This window comes from Callospermophilus lateralis, chromosome 9, assembly GCF_048772815.1.
Source record: "Callospermophilus lateralis isolate mCalLat2 chromosome 9, mCalLat2.hap1, whole genome shotgun sequence".
Taxonomy (NCBI): Eukaryota; Metazoa; Chordata; class Mammalia; order Rodentia; family Sciuridae; genus Callospermophilus; species Callospermophilus lateralis.
In genome coordinates, this window is record NC_135313.1 from 53,249,605 (window position 1) to 53,271,541 (window position 21,937).

The 21,937-nt window shown below is 35.5% G+C and overlaps 2 protein-coding genes across 3 annotated transcripts; one reads left to right on the forward strand and one right to left on the reverse strand.

The window, feature by feature from the left end:
• The first annotated feature begins 1,675 nt into the window (after nucleotides 1-1,675).
• Nucleotides 1,676-12,670, forward strand: Fkbp7 (FKBP prolyl isomerase 7). Of its 2 annotated transcripts, none has more exons than XM_076866265.2 (4): nucleotides 1,676-1,986; nucleotides 3,368-3,519; nucleotides 8,954-9,087; nucleotides 12,345-12,670. In XM_076866265.2, the coding sequence occupies exons 1-4, from the start codon at nucleotides 1,778-1,780 to the stop codon at nucleotides 12,504-12,506; spliced, it is 657 nt and encodes a 218-aa protein (XP_076722380.1). In that variant the 5' UTR covers nucleotides 1,676-1,777; the 3' UTR covers nucleotides 12,507-12,670. The 2 variants fall into 2 exon arrangements, with proteins under 2 accessions (XP_076722380.1, XP_076722381.1); XM_076866266.2 differs by having other exon boundaries at nucleotides 8,957-9,087.
• Nucleotides 12,671-15,299: 2,629 nt separating this feature from the next.
• On the reverse strand, nucleotides 15,300-21,774 carry Pjvk (pejvakin). Its single transcript, XM_076866473.1, has 6 exons — nucleotides 21,347-21,774; nucleotides 20,414-20,609; nucleotides 19,073-19,214; nucleotides 17,342-17,459; nucleotides 15,795-15,893; nucleotides 15,300-15,592 (listed from the first exon to the last, which is right to left on the reverse strand). The coding sequence occupies exons 1-6, from the start codon at nucleotides 21,555-21,557 to the stop codon at nucleotides 15,300-15,302; spliced, it is 1,059 nt and encodes a 352-aa protein (XP_076722588.1). The 5' UTR covers nucleotides 21,558-21,774.
• Between the last annotated feature and the right edge of the window lie 163 nt (nucleotides 21,775-21,937).

Below are 21,937 nucleotides of genomic sequence, written 5' to 3' on the forward strand. Positions count from 1 at the left end.
TGATTTTTATTTGTTTAATTTTAAGAAAATAAAAGGCTTGTGTGGGCTTCATATTCTTCTCACACTCAGGGTGTCCGAGAAATTCTCTTCTAGGAAGGTACAATTACAGCTATGATGGGGTCCTCAGACAGGAAATTGTCATCATCCCAATAAATAACCTTGGAGAACCAGGATTTTATCTAGAATATAAAACTTGGAACTAAACTTTGAAATTGCAATGCGGGGGGGGCTTTCTCTAAACTTTGAAATTGTATTTGAACAATAGGGGTTTTCTGCAAATTTTGAAATTGTATTAATAGAGGCTTTCTCCTAACTTGTGTGTTTGTGTGTGGTACTAAGAATTAAACTTAAGGCCTTCAAGCACGCTGGGTAATTGCTCTACCACAGAACAACATCCTCATCCCTTTTTATTCTGTCTTGAGTCTTTATAAATTCCCAAGACTGACCTTGAATTTGCAATCCTCCTGCCTCAGCTAATAGGCCTGTGTCACAATGCCCACCTCTTCTAGCTTTTATGTTTTTTTTTTTTTAAATCTTGGTTGATAATGATTGTTACTTCGCATAATTGACAGTAATTTTCAGAATTATAGAATTTTGCAAACTCTAATTCGCTATGAGGGTCACCACCCTCTAAGCAATCACATAAAGTAACCTCAGCGCATATCATCATTGAGGTAGAATAATATGTCTCTTCCCAAAAGTTAATCCAGGCCTTTCCTGAAAGCTTTCTGGTTTGGGTAGTCTGGACATTCACTTGGAAATAAGGTGAATTGGTGGATGGATAGATGGATATGTAGTAAATCGAAAAGAGTTCAACATTAATGATAGAATCTAGTTGGTGGGTATAGGGTGTTCACTGCAAATTCCTACTTTTCTATGTTTGGAAGGTTTTCATATTGAAATGAGGGAAGGGGGTTGCATCAAACAGAGTTGGCCTAATCTTTGCTGCATATTAGCTGCGAGATTGGACCAAAATGCCCCGTATTCAAGTCTCCTCATCTGATGTGGATAAATCTGAGTTAGCAGGGGAAAAAAGGTCAAGAGCTTTTCCTGCAATACTAGAGTCCCTCAAGTCAAGAGTGGCCCAGAGTGGTGGCAGGTGGAAACGAAAGGCAGTGGCGGGTTTCAAATCGCTGAGTACAGCGACGTGGCTATTTGACCAGTTCAGGTAACTGTCAGGCTCTGTATGACTGACGCGGTCTGGAACTCCTTAATGCATGACTCCGACACCAAGAAAGAACTTTAAGGACGCTCCAGAAGCACTCGGCAACCGCAAGCCTTACAGTCTTTTTTCCAGAATACCTGTTCCCTCCTCCATTCCCGCTAGTTCCCTATGGGTCTTATAAGCCTTTTGCACCAGAAATAACGATTATATTCTCTGGTTCTAAAACATCCCACTGCAGACTGTTCATCTCGTCTTTTACCAGTTTTATTTTAGGAAACGGGAGTGTTACTACTGAATCTGGAGGAAACCGGCTCTAAAACACGCGGACTTCTCGAGGAGGAGAAGCATGCGAGGTTGCGCCACCTTAGCAACAGAGGACAGCCAGCCCAAGAGCCCATTATCACAGACACGCTCCAGATCCCACACCCCGCGAAAACTACAGTTCAAGCGCGCGCGCGGCTGGGGGCGGGGCGCCGAGAAGCCCCGCCCAGGCTCTTTATGACGTACGACAATGCCTGCCACGCGTCGGAATTCTGACCTGGGAAGAGCCACCCAAAGCGAAAGACACGCGGTGGGGAACGCGGTGGTATTGTGGGGCCTGTTCCAGGAATCATGCATTTCTTATCCAGATTAGTTATTTTCTTTTACCTGTGGGGCTTTGTTACTGCTCAGGGACTAAAGAAAGAAGAGAGCCCAGAGGAAGTGAAAATAGAAATTTTGCATCGTCCCGAAAACTGCTCTAAGACAAGCAAGAAGGGAGACCTGCTTAATGCCCATTACGATGGCTACTTGGCTAAAGATGGCTCGAAATTCTACTGCAGGTAAGAAATGCCGCAAACTGTCCCCATGTCCAATTGATACACCAAATCTTACCTCCCTCCACCAACCAAAAGGCTTGTTTTGTTTCTGTTTAAAGTAAGTTGAACCATTTATTTGTTTTTGTTGTTGTTATTTTGTTTTTTTTGGTACTAGGGAGTGAACCCAGAGGCACTTAACCACTGAGCACAACCCTAGCCCTTTTATTTTGAGACAGGGGCTCACTAAGTAGCTGAGGCTGGCTTTGAACTTGTGATCCTCCTGCCTCAGCTTCACCAGCCGCTGGGATTACAGGCGTGCACCACCACACTTGGTCATTTCGTCATTTTAAAAAATCAAATTAGATGTCAGTAGTTCCCTAGTAAACTGAATATTTTTAGTTGTTGAAAATGATGGCTTAGTTTCTGATAAAAGTACACTACACCCCCACACATCTCCAACTACCACCACTATCCTTAGGACTAAATCAAGAGATCACCTATGATAGCATTCATAATTTCCCTGAATTGAAGCATCTTTACTAAGAATCACATTGGATGATAGCTAAAAAGATTTTATTCCATCCCTCAAGCTGGAGTGTGGAGTGTGGTTTCTCATTACAACCACAACAATGACTTGCCTGGTGTTTTCTGCTGGGCCCCCTGTCCTACTCTCATCCCACCTACTGCTTAGTCTGATTTAATAAACAGTATATTATTCTGAGTCCGAATGCTATTATCCTATAAAGATAAGACTGGGGGAAAGTAAATTCTTATTTAGAAGAAAAGAGAGACATGTAGGCTAAGGCTGTGGTACACCCTATAAGGCTAGCAGTGAGGGAGGCTGAGACAGGAAGATCTCAAATTCAAAGCCAGCCTCAGCAACTCAGGAGCCCCTGTCTCTAAATAAAATACAAAAAAGGGCTAAGGATGTGGTTCAGAGGTTAAGCACCCCTGAGTTCAGTCTCCAGTACCAAAAAAAAAAAAAAAAAAAATATATATATATATATATATATATAAAAAACATACTATTTTAAATTACCATTAAAATGACTTTTTGAGACTAAACCCACTCCATCTTTTTTTTAGAACAAACCCAGATAAGTTAAATGAGTTATATGTATAACCTAGACAGAAAGTTAGAGGCTGGAGACCCACTAAAAAGTGAACTGTTTCTGTAGTGATCACAATAAAAAAGAAAATGAGATGACTCCTAATGATTAGCTTTGAGCAAATCATACTTCTTTCTACCAATTTTAGGCAAGTTTGAGCCAATCCCATTGGGGGTTCAAAAAGGGTGCTAATATGGGAAAAGAGATTCTAATTTTAAATTATAACTAAACACCCACCTGTAATTTGAAGTTTGGCTTCTTGAAATAAGCTTACCTAAGATAATTTTTTATTATAGCCGGACACAAAATGAAGGTCACCCCAAATGGTTTGTTCTTGGTGTTGGACAAGTCATAAAAGGCCTAGACATTGCTATGATGGATATGTGCCCTGGAGAGAAGCGAAAAGTGGTTATACCTCCTTCATTTGCATATGGAAAGGAAGGCTATGGTAAGTTGTAATATTTATTTTTCTTTTCTGTTATATTTGAAAATAAATCATAGATTTTTGTGTGTATATCTAAAATAATTGAAAACAGAGTCTAGAAATTTTGCATGTCCATGTATGATTCACAGTAGCATTATTCACAATAACTAAAGGCAGAAGCAACCTTAGTATTCACCAAAGAGTGTATAAACAAAATATGGTATATTCATACAGTAGAATGTTATTCAGTCTTAAAACGGAAGGGAGTTCTGACCAATGCTACAAAGTAGATGAGGGCATTATGCTAAGTGAAATAAGCCAGATACAAAAAGAAAACACTGTGTGATTCCATTTATGTGAGGTATCTAGAGTAGTCAAATTCATAGAGACAAAGTAGAAAAGTGTTTTCCAGGGACTGGAGGGAGAGTGAAAGGGAGAGGTATTAAATAGGTACAGAATTTCAGTTTTGCCAAGAAGTTTTGGAAATTGTTTGCATAGCAATATGATTGTGCCTTACTAAACAGTATGTTTTAAAATAATTAATATATATTTTACCACAATTAAAAACAAACCAAAAAAAATGGAGAAAATAATCACAGAATCATAGGGTTCAACAAACTCTAGCTATCTCTAAATAAGTTCAGTTCTTTATACTTACAAAGAAAACAAAACATTATTGGAATATAGGTCTCTGGCCAGAGTTCTTTCCTTTATATAGCAGCAGCACTCATAATGATTTTGCATAGTCTATAAACTCTAGTTTGGACATTTCTGCTTTTGGTATCATTATAGTATTGTTACATATGAATATTTATAAAAACATAGATCTTTGGTAAGCAAAAGTTAAATTAATAAAACAGGAAGCCAGAACATGATTTTAAAGAACAGCATTGCAAAAGGAATACTTGAGATATAATAAGCTCAGTCACTGTTAACCCAATACAAAATAGGCCTTGAAACCTACAGGGAATGAATTCTATAGCAAGAAGTTCCACAAACCCTAGGTAAAGCAGATAAATGGGAAAAATGCAGCACATATGAATGACCTACCTCTAAATGAGCCAAATTTATAAACAAATGGTTCACTTTTTTAAAAATACAAATAGCCTTTTAATCTATTAGAATACTTAATTTTATTTATAAAGAAAGGGAAATTAAAATAAAAATGAGACACCATTTTTTTACCCATCAGAATAGCAAAGATAAAGTTGGCAAGAGCATGGAAGAATGAGCCATCTCTTGCATTATTGCTGGGAATGCCAACCGTTCAGCCTAACAATTTCATCAAAAGGAAAAATATGCATATCTTCTGACCCTTTAATTCTGTTACTGGGAATGTGCACAAAGATACATGTAAAGAAACATTCATTGCAGATTCTAGCAAAAGATGGAAAACTGCCTGAGTATCTATCGCTCAGTGATTAGTTAAATAAATTATGGTATATCTATACAGTGAATTAATCTATAGCCAGTAAAAAGAATGGTGTAGAGCTATATGTGTATGTTAATATGTTAAAAATGAAGTGGGATAGATTACATTCCTGCAACAATTTTTTTTTTTTTTTTTGGTGGGGAGTACTGGAGATTGAACTCGGAGGCACTCAACCACTGAGCCACATCTCCAGTCCTATTTTGTATTTTATTTAGAGACAGGGTCTCACTGAGTTGCTTAGCACCTAGCTTTTGCTGAGGCTGGCTTTGAACTCATGATCCTCCTGCCTCAGCCTCCCAAGCTGCTGGGATTATAGGCATGGGCCACCAGGCCCAGCTTACAACAAATATTTATTTATTTTAATTTTTTTTTTTTTTAGTTGAACATGGACCCAATACCTTTGTTTTACTAATTTATTTTATGTGGTGATGAGGATCAAACTCAGTGTCTCACGTTTGCAAGGCAAGCACTCTACTACTGAGCTACAACCCCAGCCCCACAACAAATATTTATTAATCATCTATCTCAGGCTCTCTTAGGCACTGGGCACCGGGCAAAAAGTAGACACTACTTGCTAGCCTTAAAGAGCTTACATTATAGCATGGGAATTTCACCTATGCATATATCTTCACAGACTATATCTGGAAAGACAGACAGTTATCTGATGACCTTAAGTGTTGGGGAAAGAGGACTAAGAGTCAAGGGTGAGAAGATTCTTCTCAGAAAAAAAAGTAGTGATTCCCAAACCTTTTCTTTTTAAGCCAGAGTAGGGGTCCCAAATTAGATTGAGGGAAATCAGTGCCACAAGCCCAGTCAGACCTAGGGAAGTGGTTCTAGGAAACAACAGCTTCATATTCAATGCTTTTTGACCAGTCTTTTAGTCCCATCTAAATAGCTCCTGGGGTTGGGCTTGGTGTAGCACATGCCTGTAATCCCAGTGCTTCCAGAGGCTGAGGCAGGAGGATCACAAGTTCAAAGCCAGCCTTAGCAACTTGGTGAGACCCTGTCTCAAAATAAAAGATAAAAAGGACTGGGGATGGGGTTCAGTGGTTAAGTGCCTCCAGGTTCAATTCCTGGTACAAGGGAAAAAAAACAACAAAACCTCCCAGGGCTGGGGATTCAGTAGCTCAGTTGTAGAGCAATTGCTAGCATGCTCGAGGTCCTGGGTTCTATCCCCAGCTCTGCAAGAAAGCCAGGGGGGTTGGGGAGGGAGGGATTAAAAAAAAAAAAATCTCCCATTGTGTGCCAAAACTTGTATATCTCAATTTTTATTTGTATAATCTAGGAGAGAAAGAAAATGCAAGATAGGTTAAATTTAATACTGTCCCAAAACTGTTGTCATAAAGTTGAGGCCATTTTCTAGATTAAACCATGGTAGGCAGTTTACTTTTTAGTATCTTTTGTTTCATTTTCAGAGTTTCCCTTTCTTTCTTATGTTGTCTCATCAGATGCCTGCATATTCTGCCTCCTTCCATAGCACCCACTCTTCTATCTGCCTAGAACACCTACATCCCTTATCAACAGGTGTGCCATTCCTGAATCCATTGTTCTCAGGCAAATGATCACTTATTTTTCATAAACTAATTTATGCTTAGATATGAATGACTACCCAAGTTGCCTAAGCTATTAAGACACTTGCTATAGTATGTAGAAGTTTAATTTCAAGAAATTAGTTCATATTCAGTTTGAGGTGTCTCTACTAGAAAAATGGTGACGCTCACTAATAATACCACCAGCACCTTCATTGTACCTCTAAGGAAACTGAGGTCCTGAAAAAATGTGTTCACTGGAACATAGTTAACTGCTAGCCTTACCTGAATTACAATAGCTTGGATTATATTATTTTAAAAGTTGCAGTGTAGATCTTAAGTAAAAGGAAATTTGTGTTTTTAATTTGTCCTTAATTATCAGGAGAAGTTTTTGTTTTTCTGTCTTATAATGATTGCAACTGAATAGAGTTAGCATGGATTTATAAAAACAACCTTCTTGATTAAGTAAACTTTTTAAAAGTAAGTTGTTATTAAGACCTAACAGTAGCTATAACTTTATTTTAGGTGATACTTGAAGAAGTCTTTCTGCGAAATGTCCTTGCCTCATGTCACAGAGCACCCCTGCATGTCTTGAAATGCATGTGACTTTTTAGTGCTTTAACTAACGATATATGTGGTATGTATAGATTCTTTACATTAACTCCCACCTCTTTGTTCTGCTTCTCTAAGTAGCAATGCTTTAGTAAGTGCGTATTTTTCTCTTTATCATATTTTAAGGTTTTTTTTTGAGAAAAAAAGGAACTATTTGGCAACTTTTTATATGTTTACAGTAGAATTATGATACAAACTTCATTTGTATCAGTGATATTTTTTTCTTTCAGAAATTTGAATTTGTTCCAGAGGTGTAGCCCAGTGGTAGAGCACTTGACTAGATAGCATGTGTGAGACCCTGTGTTCCATCCCAGGCACCCAAGAAAGGAATCTGTTTGGGGTTTGTCGTTAATTACCATCAGAAATTATTTTTTCTGGGGCTGGGGTTGTAGCTCAGTGGTAGAGCGCTTGCTTCTCACACGTGAAGCCCTGGGTTCGATCCTCAGCACCACATAAAAATAAAGATAAATATCTTTATTGTAGTTGTCCATCTACAACTCGAAAAAAATAATTTAAAAAAAAGAAATCATTTTTCTGTCTTAAGGTGATTATAACTGGACAGAATGAGAATTGGTTTTATAAAAAGGATATTGAATCATGCTCCAGCTCTTTAAAGTCAGGTAATATGTGGTGCACTAATTCACTAATTAGGACTTACATGTTAGTCAATGTAATGCATGGCTAGATTTTTCTTTGTCCTGGTTTTGGAAACTACTGGTATACTGCCTCTTTTGCCTATAAGTTGCAAACCCTTTTCTACTTGGATTGTTTAAATATTTTAACAAGAATTCTCTGCTTTTTCATTAAAAAGAATTGCTGTTCCTTTTAAAGAACAAATTTGGTCACTTTCAAAATAAACATGGGTCATGTATTCAGCAGAAATTTGAACACCTATAGTTGATCAGGCACTGTTTGAGACCCTGCGAATATATAAGCTACCCACTGCCTCCAAGGAAATCATTTTGGCAAGTCATTTTTGTGAAACGCTTATCTGAAACAGAGCATAGCTTACTAAAATTATCTGACTTTAGCTAACCGGTTAACTATTAGTAAAGAATTACTCAACTGTATACTTAAAAATTTTATTATGATTAGAAATTTCTTTGTAAAATTATTCCTGGATTTTTTCTGTTATCAGAAAGATTAAAAGATTAATAAAGATCTTGTAATAGTAATAAATAACATTTTTCACATTTTCTTGGTACCGGATGCTATTATAAACACATATAAGTATATGATCTTATCAAACTGTCATGGTGGTTTATGAGGTAGACAGTGTTATCATCATTTCTCCCTTAAAGATGGGAAAATTGATGCCCAGAAAGGTTAAGTAACCAGTAAAAAAAAAAAAAAAAAAAAAAATTACAATTTAATGTCTATAATTTGAAAAACAGATATATTATTACTTATGATTTATTTATGCTTCCAAGTAGCTGCTTGAAACTTTTTCTAAGAGATTACTCATCTATACTTGGAAATTTTTCAGCTCATACATTTCTTCTCTAATAATCATAAAATTTATGTTTATTTTAATTAGGAAATAGTGGTTCTATAATTCCTTTAAACTGATTTGGTTTAAAAACAGAAGGAAAAAATTGATTAAAAAAAAAAAGCAAAAGGGCTAGAGACGTAACCCAGTGGCAGAGTGCTTGCCTAGTGTGTATGAAGCCTTGGGTTGAATCCCCATCACTGTGAGAAGAAAAAAAGAAAGAAAGAACCACAAAAAAGAAGAAAAAATTAAAAGGCTAAAACATTTTAAGAAAAAAATTCAATGGTATTTAGAAATCAGTTCTCCTAAATGTGAAATAATGTAATCATAATACTATTATGACAAGAATAAATACTTGAAACATATAAATCACACTGTTAAAATTTGTACTCTTAGCAGATGGCAAGATTCCACCTGATGCAACGCTGATTTTTGAGATTGAACTTTATGCTGTGACCAAAGGACCACGGAGCATTGAAACATTTAAACAAATAGACACAGACAATGACCGGCAACTCTCTAAAACCGAGGTGATTACAACAAATTTCAAGTAGATAGTCTAATCTTTTTTTCATTATAAATTAAATACATCTGTTACAACTATTATCTTTTTAGTCCTATCTAGCATGGGCTTTTAGCCTTTAGTAGAGCTAGTTATTGAAAAAAAAACTATACTCTGTGAAGAAAATGTGCTTTTCCAATATAAAATTGAAGAGTCATTCTATTCAATTAACTTTCTCCCCGTACGACAGTCACTAAAATCCCAAACTATTCTTTTGTACAAGATTCTTCCATTTCCTAGGCTCTAGGAGTGGATCTCTCAGACAGCATCATAAGAATTTGTAACAGGGTAAATAACTCCCTCCTCAGAGGATCATTCATGAGAATTTCACAAGTTTATGAAAAGAACTAGCAAGAATTTGAATTAGGTGGACCAGGAAGTTGCCAAACAGGAGTCAAGAGTTTGGCTTGATATTATATATGAATTGAAAGATTAATAAAGATCTTGTAATAGTAATAGATAACAATTTTAAACTTTCTTGGTACCAGATGTTATTATAAACACATAAGTATATGGTCTTATCAAACTGTCATGGTGGTTTATGAGGTAGACAGTGTTATCATCATTTCTCCCTTAAAGATGGGAAAATTGATGCCCAGACAGGTTAAGTAACCAGTAAAAAAATCACACAACTATAAGTGGCAAAATCAGGATTGCAAGCTTGGCAGGCACTGCCTGCCTCTTTCAGGGAATTTCCATCATGACTATTTTAGAGTTAATGCTTGTTTTATTGAGGTCTAGTGCCTTACCTAGGCTCACAGTCTGTACTCTTAAAATTAATAACTCAGATGTCTTCCCTCTTTACTTGTATGAAGGCTATTCAAAATGCTTAATTCTACCACCCTGTTAAGTAGGAAAGGGCTGCTGGTCACTGGTTTCAGATGACAGGACTAAATCCTTTTTCTGTTTCTTTTTCCTCTCTCCCACCAATCCTGTTGCCACGTTCCACTTCCTCCTCTAGGAACTTAGTAAGGACTTTACCCTGGGGTAGCCAACAATGGAAATGGGAGAGGGAGAAGAGAATATCCCCAGTGCTGAAGAAGGGCAGCTAGAGGGGAACTGTTCTCAGCATGTATCTCTCTGTTGACTCCTTCACCCTCTTTAGAGTGAATAGCAGCTGCAGATGGATCCACACAGCACCCAAGAGCTCAGCCCAGGTGGAGTCTGGTTGTTACCACAGGCACACACAGAGATGTGTTCTGCAGTAGGAGTACTCCTAGACATTAAGGATTCTTCAGTTCTATTCTGGAAAATAACAGAGAAAATCCAAACGAGTGGCCTACTTAGCTAAAAAAAAAAATTTTCACAAGTTTATCTTGGTTATCAAGTGCATTATCACCAGATGGATGAGTGATTTTCACACTCTTAAATGACAATAGCTGTCTTTTATTGACTCCTGTAAACATTACTCTAATCCTCACATGGATCCTATAACATAGACATTGTTATTTTTTTTTTTCTTCTACAAAAGACATACCTGAGGTTCAGGAAAGTTAAATTATTTGTCCAAGACCATGAGCCAGTATATAGCAAAACCTGGATTTGAAAGATGAACTGCAAGAAACTTCTTTCTTAATCATCAGAAAGATTAGTAAATAACTTCTCTGGTATAAATGATAGGGGACAGGATAATAGTACTTTATTAAATTACAAAGTAGAAGTAGTATGGAACCCAGTAGTAGCAAAGTTAAGGTCATGTTCTTACCCACTGCTTTTTTTTTTTTTCTTTCAGTTTTTTACCTTTATTTTATTGATGTACTTTTATGTGGTGCTGAGGATTGAACCCAGTGCCTTACATGTGCTAGGCAGGTGCTGTAATACTAAGCTACAACCCCAGTCCCCCTACTGCCTTTTGAACTCTGTAGTATTAGAGTAGATTTTGAGAATCAGCTATACTGGATATAAAAAGAAATAAATCTACCTATTCAGAAACTGCAGATTATTTGAGGTTATTTCAAATTCTCTGTACCTATATAGGATTGCTATATTCATTGGGGGATAAATGTAACCCCCCTTCATATAGAACGAAAGTCACATTTGAAAACAGTTGATATATCCTACAGAAAGGTCCATTGATCATTCTAAAGTCTATTTGTGATGGGTTGACCTAGGGATATGTATTGCTAAAATCCTTTCAGGGTTCAACTTCAGCTTTCAAAGGTTCTCTTACCTCAAAATGCTCCAGCTTTAGAGAACATTATCTCCAGATTTTTGTGCTTTGTTTTTTTTTTCATGATTATATAGGTTAGCACTTTCCAACGAAAATATTATTGAGTCACACATTCAATTGTAAATTTTTTAGTAACCACATTTTAAAAAGTAAAAACAAAGACAGGTGCAGTGGTGCACACCTGTAATCTCAGCTACTTGGGAGGCTCAATTGAGCCCATGAGTTTGAGACCAGTCTGGGCAATGCAGTGAGACTCTGTCTCAAGAAATGAAATAAAATGAAAAGAAAACATAGGTGAAATTTTAGTGATTTATCTTAACTCCACATATCTAAAATAGTACCATTTCAACATGAAATCTATATAAAAACTTACAAGATATACTGTTTGGTACTATCTTCAAAATCTGTAATGTGTTATATATTTATAGTAACTTATCTGGTTGTTGTAGCCACATTTCCAATGCTCAGTAGTCACATGTGGCTAGTGGCTACTGTTTTGGACAGTGTTTTATTGTGTGTTTACATAGAGAAATTTCATATTACCTGGAGAAACAGGGAATAATACTTCAGAATGCCAGTTATTTATTTGACATTGTTATTAGATTGTCATAGTTATATAGACTTGAAGAGTGAACTATAGAAGTATGGAAAAATTAAGAATTAAATTTTATTTTAAAATCTGTGGTTGAGTTTTATTGTTTATACAATATTAGTTTTAGAGCTTATAGAACTGCTAATGTGGATTTATTCACTAATGAAAATCCTTAGGAATAATTAGTGGGAACATGTAGATTACTAGAAAGCATTTAGTTTCAACAAAATTCATGGTATCTGCCACTAACCATCTGTAATCTCAAGGGAAATGGATACTCTTCAAAAATTGTTTCCAATGTTACAAAATTAAAAATCTCAGATAGCTTTTAAAAATGCAACTTTTTAATATAAGTAGTCTTGGATATGAGTTTCATTATTGTTATATACTCCTCAAAGTTACTGGTTTGAGAAAGAAACTGGTTATATCTTTTTATTAAAGAAATCTTATTTTGGGTCTCTAGATAAATCATTACTTGAAAAAAGAATTTGAAAAAGATGAGAAGCCACGTGACAAGTCATATCAGAATGCAGTTTTAGAAGATATTTTTAAGAAGAATGACCATGATGGTGATGGCTTCATTTCTCCCAAAGAATACAATGTATACCAGCATGATGAACTATAGCATATTTTTATTTCTACATTTTTTAGCTACTTACTGTACTTTAATACATTATACAGTCATTTTTCTCCAGGTTGTGTTTCTATTTTTCTCCTGTGAGATATTTTGTTCCCCTCAATGCAGGTGGTAATTTTGTTTAATAAATGTGATGCTGTTTTGCAAATTTATCTCCTAGGAAAGGTATGCTTGTGTTTCCTATTGCTTTATTCTGTGAACACAAATTGCAATGCCATGAAATGGACCTGTAACTGAGTGGGCAATATTTTCCCATCCAAGGTATAAGAGAACACATGTCAAAATCTGCAAGCTCTTCCCAACTCTAACCTAACCTGAACAATATGTATAAATATGTAAAGGTTCAATATTTTAGATATTAAAATGTTTCATATATTTAAAATATGAAGTAGGGACTCAGGAACTAGTATATCATTTTTTATGTATTTCATAACATTATTGAAAGAATTGTGGCCCTTGGCATGCATGAAGGAAGATTTTAATTGTATATATCTGTCCCACAAAGAACTTTTTTGGTGCAAGCTTCTAGCCTTGCATGTTTGTTCCAGTTGGGAATGCTAAGAGGTAGATATTTGACCATAATAAAGACTTTTTGCCTCTTATAAAAGGCCTAAAGTCAATACTTCTTAGTAAATGTGCTACTGTCTTCCCTCTTGTGGACTTTTATATCTACCACCCCTAACTTTTTGTCTTCATAGTTTTCAATGGATGCCATGGAGTTTCTTAGTTACCAGTATCCTTTCTCTAGAACTTTTCTCATGTCATTTCATTTTACAACATTCTCATCATTAACGTGAATGATGATTATGAACTGGCATGCTGTCAAATTTTGATAACTGTAAAACTTCTATTTTTACTCCAAATGAGGATATACAAAGCTGGGTCAATTTTGTGTCATGGTCAAATCATGAATGGTGGTCTACTATATGTTTTAAATATGAGGTGTCTCCCAAAATCTCATGCTTGAAACAATTTGAGAATTTGCAGATGTGAAATGACGAAATTATAAGAGCGATAACTTAATCAGTGGGGTAACCTGCTGATAAGGATTAAGTGGGTGGTAACTTTAAATAGATTGAATGTGGATGAAAGAGGTGGGTCACTGAGGGTATGCCTTTTGGGTTTTTGTCACTAGTGAGCAGAGCTCTGTTTCCTGGTAGCCACGTCCTGAGCTGTTTTCCTCTTCTGCCATGAAGGTTCTGCCTTACACCTCAAGCCCAGATCAATGGAGCTGGCTGTGTATGGACTAAGACCTCTGAAATCACAAGCACCAAATAACTTTTTCTTCCTCTAAAATTTTTCCCATCAGTTCTTTTGGTCACTGTGATGAAAAAGTTGACTTAGAACATCTACCTTGTTAAGAGTAATATGTAAGAGATGCTGTAAAAGATCACTGTGCCAAAGAAAGGGCACATATTTATTAAAGCATGTAAAATTTTGCATACTACATAACATACATTTATGGAGAAGTATGGTCAGGCAGTGCATAGCTCTGCTCAAAATAAGTGAGTTTGAAGCTTTTTCTGTTTTCTGAAATTTGCTCTTTCTAAACCATTGCTTACCTTTTAACTTAATTAGATACAATGCCAGAGATTCTATTTAAAAGTCCAGGGTTAATAACAGAAACCACCACATTAATATCATGTATGCATAGATACTTTACCATCTTCTTTCTTTCTGGTATGTTTTTGCTTCTATACTCAATTTTCTAACACTTTTTGGCTTGCTTAATTATAACTCTTTCATCATTTTATTTCCCTCAGAAAAGGGAAGTAAACCAGGAATGGTGGCATGTGCCTGTAATCCCAGCTCTCGGGAGGCTAAGGCAAGAGGATCATCTTGAGCCCATGAGGCCAGACTAAGCAATCAACAACAACAACAACAAAAAGACCTTTCAGAACTAAACATATTAAATGTCTGAAACGTTTTCAAAGAAGAAACAGACATGTTCTATTTGCCTTAACTTTTAAAATGACAATAGAAACCAGGTATTGTGCCACAGACCTGTAATGCTAGCTACTTAGGAGGCTAAGGGAGAAGGATCACAAATTGAAGGCCAGCCTGGACAATTTAGGGAAAACCTTTCTCAAAATAAAAAAATAGGTATAGTTCAGTGGTTTAATCCCAAGAACCACAAAAGATTTTAAAAGATTAAAAGGAGTTTATGAAGCCAAAAAAAATTAAGCAAGTTTTATGAAGACAAAATTAGCATATGTACGTCACAGAATGGCAACCTATTACTACTTTCAGTCACACTGTTAACCAAGTACACAAAACCCCAAGCCGAGCTCAGTGTTTTTAATTTGATACTGCAATTAAACATTTAGAATTATATTAAATTATTAACACATTTTTCTCCTTTTACCAGACCTAGAGCACAAAAGGACCATAAAGCCACTGGTGCATTCTTGTCATCCTTAAATGCTGAATTAAAATTTGACTGAAAATAAAATTGATATTTAGAAAAATCTCTTAATTATATAAAATATTATCATAGACTAAATCCCAAAAATGATTCTAAATTAACTGGCAAAGTTATGAAGGAATGACTATCTTCTGAATTTTAGGTTTGAACTTTTTTACATACACAATGTTATTAATCATGACAAGTTATGAAGAAAAAAGTTGTGCCACATCTCCACTTTATGGGTTAGGAAAATGACATCCACATAAGTTTTCCAGCTCTTCTCTCGGTTTAACTTATCATCAAAGCAAACTAGAGAAGGCTTATGGCACAATTGCACTTAAGACACCAATGAGGCATATTCTGTTTTTTTCTTTTTATTTCATTCTCTTGTGCCAAATATCAAAACAAGGGACTGCGTGAAGTCTCACATACTTCTGTCCGTCTACAGAACACTGAAAGCAACCATAGACTGTCTCCCTTTTGAAGTTCCCCATTCCACAGAGTATGCAAGGCCCTTTAGGAATGTTGTGATTAAGTAAGTTAACTCGGATATGAGTCCCTTCTTTGAGTGAAACATCAGTCATGCTGAGAGGTTTGTCATAGTAGTCAGAAAAAAGATCATCCAAGTAAAGCTGTGAACGAGAAATGGCATCCATCACTCTTCTATCTAAAAGGACAAAAACAGAAATGTATTAGAAGTTAAAACAGAAAACAAACAGCCCAAACTGCATTTATAAATATATGACTCTAAACTATCAGTCATGAAACGATTCGGCTTTTACATTGAAATCTTCCCTTAATACATGGCATTATTGGATATTAATCCAGAAAGGAAAAAATTCATTTGAAATACTCTTCAAGAGACATACTTCTTTCAAATAGTATATTTCTCAGTCTGTAGAGCAGTGCAAACGTTGCTGTTTCTTCCCTTTCAAATCCTCCTTTTGACACTGAAGTGACACAAAGGTCTACAAAACAATTTTGAGAAGATGTTATAACTTGAACAACTCATATGCTATGGGGTGTTTTATAGGGCAATGAATCTAGTAATTCATTCCATTTTTTAAAGCTAAATTCATACATTTTTGGAAAAAATTCATTTATATGGTACAAAAATTCAAATCACATAAAAAGAGTATGCAGGATTAAGTCTTTAGCCCAACAGCACCCAGCCAGTCTTCCATCTTAGAGGCAATGTTAAGTGTCTGTGTATGCTTCCAGAAATACTCCTTATAGTTTACATAAAAGAATATCTATGTATGTATGTATGTGTGTGTGTGTGTGTGTGTGTGTGTGTGTACAGGACCAAATAGTTACACATTAGATACATTTCTTTAAAATATGTCTTAGATATTGGGCTCAGTGGTACATGCCGGCGATCCCAGCAGTTCAGGAGGCTGAGACAGGAGGATCACAAGTTTGAGGCCAGCCTCAGCAACTTAGAAAGGCCCTAAGCCATCTCAAAATAAAATACAAACAGGGCTAGGGATGTAGCTCAGTGGTAAAGCACCCTGGGTTAAATTTCCAGTACCAAAAGAAATTAAAAATTCAATAAAATATGTCTTAGAGATTATTCCATGTCAGGGTCTATAGAGACCTCGCCCTTAATGCCTTCCTAGTATCCTGATTTATGGATGTTCCCTTAAGGTTGTTTTCAACCTTTTGTTATTAGGAACAGACTATCCTTATACCCAAACCATTTCACATGTGTGTAAGTACACCTGTAGGATAAATTCCTGTAAGTGCATGAACAAACATACTTTCATTTACCAATTAGATGGATACCACTGTATCTTCTTCCCATACATCAATATAACTGTAAAAATCTACACTTAGCAGGTTCCAAATAGAATTTACTCAGAACGTAGTTTTGTTTCTAGGCTTCCTATTCTCTCCTCCCACATAATTGTAGAAAAAGAACAAAACAGATCTAAAAATGTTTATAAATTATCATGGCTAGGGGGCTCTCTTCCTGGTCCTTTGGGCTATATATACCTGGACTTGCGCTGGCTGGCGGCCAACCAAGCTTAAAGACCTGTGAAATGCAGAAGTGACAGTGAGTTATGCAGAGCTATCACACAAGAGGACAATTCTGGAAGAAGTATCTATACTTCTAGTTATGCTTTTAGGGGAGTACAGGGGCAGTTGTATCTAATATAGGTAAAACTGAAGTATGGTGCCCTGACACTACAGGCCTCTTTTTACTACTCCTATTTACCACTATCAAAAACTACTTATCAGAAGGTCCCTGATTATCTCCCTATGACTGACAGTGCTGAAAGCAAGTATCACTTTTCTATGATTATCAGAGAAAAGAGGTGGGGGAGGGAAAGGGTGAGAGAGAGGCTGTCCTACTAAATTCTCCTTTAAAAAAAAAAAAAAAAAAATCACTGTTTAAAGCAGATTCTCCACTCACCAAAGGCACCATCCAGGTAAATGAAGAGTTCAAAAACACTGAAAGCTATGGTTGTATGTGCTGGAAAAACAATAGCTTTGTCCCTTCCCTTGGGATTCTGTTCATCCATAAAATGAAACTATATTAAATAAATAAAAAATAAACTAACATTATTTTTTTTAAAGAGAGAGAGAATCTTAATATTTTTATTTTTTAGTTTTCGGTGGACACAACATCTTTGTTTGTATGTGGTGCTGAGGATCGAACCCGGGCCGCACGCATGCCAAGCCAGTGCGCTACCGCTTGAGCCACATCCCCAGCCCCATAAAATAACATTATTAAGGATGCTAATACATCAGGATAGATTTCTTTGAGAAGCAAATCGTCTTTTACAATACTACTAAAACAAAAAACAAAGCCTCTTCAAGTAAAGAATTAACCTGCTTGAATTAGACTGTCATAGCAGAGATCCAAGTGATCCAGCAGGAACTAGTAATCTGAATCGGGGAAGACTTCTAGACTATTTTGCTTACTTTGGTACTGAAGCCAATTATTAGGGCCAACCCAACAGTAATGCTCTCTGCAATAGAAGTTTTTTTTTTTCTTAAAACTTCAAATCTTACAAAATAACTGTGTTGAGGTATTTTTGGCCTAATCTGTCTACTGTTTCAAATCCTCCAGAGTTTTTTGCAACTTTCCAAAAGCGTTACCTATATTCAAATAATGCTTCAGTCTGTGCCCCTCAAATCATCCAATGTTAATCAGAATTCAGTGGGCAGCTGAATGTCATACTGAACACACCTTTATTTGTAAAGACTTGAAAAAGATTATTTAACTCTTACCTTTCCAACAATTGGCTTTAATCCTATCAAAGCATTATTAGGTGTCACTACATGACAAAGATAAAGAATATCATAACTGAGATTAAATTTAAACCCACGTGGGCCAGGGTTGTGGCTCAGTGGTAGAGTGCTTGCTTAGCCAGTGTGAGACACTAGGTTCAATTCTCAGCACCACATATAAATAAAATAAAGGTACATTGACAACTAAAAACATTTTTAAAAAATTTAAACCCACATAATTTTCTAATTTTTTAAAGGATTTAAAATTGAATGAAGCATGCTTTGACCATTGATAATATTCATTTAGAAAAACTATTTTAATATAAAATATAAATTCAATGTTTAAAAATTCCAAGTATGAACTATATAACTTAAAAGTAAAATCAGGCCAGGCATGACAGCAGACATCTATAAATCCCAGCTACTCAGGAGGCTGAGGCAGGAGGAGCCCAAGTCTGGGCCCGCCTTGGAAATATAGCAAGACTCCATCTCAAAATAAAAAATAAAATGAGCAGGTGGTATAGCTAAGCAATAAAGCACTTTCCTAGGATATGTGAGGCCCTGGGTTAAATCTCAGTACCTCAAAAATAAAATAATGCAACTTCAGCACTTAGTTTGTTTTCTTAAAGTAGAACTTAAATAGCAACGACAGAAATGCTAGCATGCAAATTATTCAACAAGAATTAGTGCTTTATCTGCATCATATTACACATGTTTAGAATCTATGTTTTCTTGGATTTTTTTTCATGTTCTTAAACACAGTCATTACTGTGCAAAATCCTAAACCACTGCAGCTCTTTCATCTCAACATTTGATGTAATATCTAAGTTTCATTCTAACTGAGTGCTTTTTTAAAACTTCCCACAGCAACTCTGTACCTAGTAAGCAAAGCCTAATGCTTCTGTCTTACCCGCATGGCTTCTCCTCGAATGCCAGCATGAACAGACAGGGAGCACTGTCGTGTGGTTCGAATGCTTTCCATGACCACGCAAAGCACAGCCTTTCTACTGCTCCGTGACTGACGTATCAAGCTGTGATCGAAGTTAATTTTCCTAAAATAAAAAGAAGACAGTCATAAGATTCTTCAACATCAAATTATATATAATCCGGCACATTTTTTTTCCTATCACGTGTTACTCATTCATAGTCCATCTAACGAAATGTAAAAAAGGCAGACCTAATATAAACCAGAAAATACACCCAAAAGAATGTGAATACCCTGGCTCTTCCTTCTGATTTCTTAAAACAGGCTCATGTGGAGTGTTTTATTCTCTCTATTGAGTCTGTTGGAGGGGGCTCTCTACATTTGTTGCAGACACCAGTCTTTTTTTTTTTTTTTCTTTTAGTTTGATAATTTAGCAAATAAGTGTAGGGGCTTAGTGATTTTGTGGAACACTAGAAAATCTTCTTCAAACCAAATGATTCTTGGGTATCTACCCTGACCCAAAGTTTGGTATACTGTGATGGCAAAACCAGACCTGGTTGTAAAAATGAAATTACTAAAAAAAAAAAAAAAAAAAAAAAAAAAAAAGGTTTGGGTAAGAAACCAATGCGCTTGGGGAAAGTTCCCCTCAGCCATTCTTTAGGAAGCCTAATTAACCAATGGGTCCCTACCTTTTGATTACTGTAAATAACTGCCCTAGGAGTTTAACTTCTCCCTCTTGAAATATAAACATCCCTGTGCTATGCTTTTAAGGCTAGAGATTTAACACAAGCCTGTGAAAAGAGCCCTTTATCCTTTTTTTTAATTAGTTGTTCAAAACATCACATAGCTCTTAGCATATCATATTTCATTCATTTGGTTCAAGTGGGTTATGAACTCCCATTTTTACCCCGTATACAGATTGCAGACTGTTTCTATAAGCATGCTTACACAAGGCCTTCAGCCCTATAGATTAGGAATTTTTTTTCTTAAAGAGGAAAAAAGCCCCTAATGATAGGATGAGTCTAAAATGATGCTAAATAACCTATAAAAATTGTGAGAAACTGTGGATGAGTGCTCAGAATTAGAGTTTGTTCCCCTCTGGGCCCACCAGCATAAAATAATGTTTGGAGTTCTCCTCTCTGAGTGCTGCTTGCTGCTCCTCAACCCATCTGTTTCCCGCAACAATACTACTAATTTGTAATATTTCAAAAAAAAAATCACACAAATAAATTACATTAGTAAAATTAAACATTCTTTACAATGAAGTTTGTATATATTAAAACTTTTAATTAAAACACTGACATGCATTTGGATTATTATACTGACCGTGTAGTAATTTCTTTGAGTAATGTTGATACCTCCACTTCATGTTTGGTTACTACACCAAATGAAGCTTTTACTGCAATGGAATCTGATCCAGTAACATTAATCCCAACGTCATTTACAATATGGTTGCCTCGCCTTCCATAAAGTGAAACATCTGATTCATCTTCATAATTCAGTAATTGGTAAGATGAAATACCTTTATGAAAAGGGACTAGTATTTTTAAATGTCTCCAGTTCAGCTTATATAGATTATATAAAGTAACATGTTAATTTGCAATTCAAGATCCAATCTCCCAAAATGGTAATTAAAAAAAAGGAACATTTCAGGCCAAAATTAAAATAGCAGTTCAATTTTACAATAACAAAAAACAAATAGCCAAAATATTTCAAATGAAATCAAATTATCTGTTCAGTCAACAAAATTCCTTAAATATCAAGATGTATTAGGTTATTGAAATAAAAACAGGTGTTTAGAAGCAGTAACTTATCAAAATGTCAATTGACTTTTTAATCAAGCTTTAAAAACACATTTAAAAACACATTTAATCAAGCTTTAAAAACACATTTCAGTTTACCAGGTGTAATAACTGAATTGTAAACAATTCAAATTATTTTTATCTCATTTGATTATCTAAGAGATAAGATCAAATAATATACTAATTTATAGAGGAAAAAATACTATGTCGTTTTCTAAGTTGATTTTGATTAAAACAACTTTTAAAATAATTAATAGACTTTAAAAGTATTCAATAAGAGTTTTGATATTATATAAACTTTAGGCATTGTTCATCTCAATAATATCATTATTTTCATAATAAAAGTTGCTTTTTTTCATTGAAAATATGTATTACTAGTATAAATAGTACATAGGACCTCTGTTTAGGTTATTAATAACAGTTCCATGAGTAGTCACTCCCAAACATTTAAACTTACCAGCTGAAATTTCTCTGTCTCCTAGGAGAATATCTTTCAGTGTAAAAGGTGTTGAGGTAAATTTATATCTAGGAAACAGAAAGCATCGCTTCTTTTTTACCACCAGACTGAGAGGTTGGTATTTGTCAGCTTCACTGAGGCTTGGAACTGGAACTAATCTCCCTCCATCTCCAACTTGCTTGACAAAGCTCTTTGTAGCAGCAGCAAACATATTAATATCAAAATGTCATCAACTGCAACCTCCAGGTAACAAATCCATTTTCAAACAAGAAAACCAGGCACAAAACTAAGCTTGTTTGATCTTAATACAATTATACACGTTAAAAATACAAAGCATGCTTTCACCAAGTAGTTTACCCGTGTACACCTCACAACATTGCCTGTCTTCATGTGCTCAAGTAATAAATAATAGATCGATGGTGTAAAATGATATACTAAAAGCAAGTCTAATTTGGAATGGCAATTTATAGCACTAAAATATAAACAGAAAACTAATTCCAACATACCACTGACATCCTTGATGAGAATCATAGTTGATAGTGATTTTCTAGAAGCAATTCTGAGGGAAGCAGATAGCCCCATGGGAAAAGC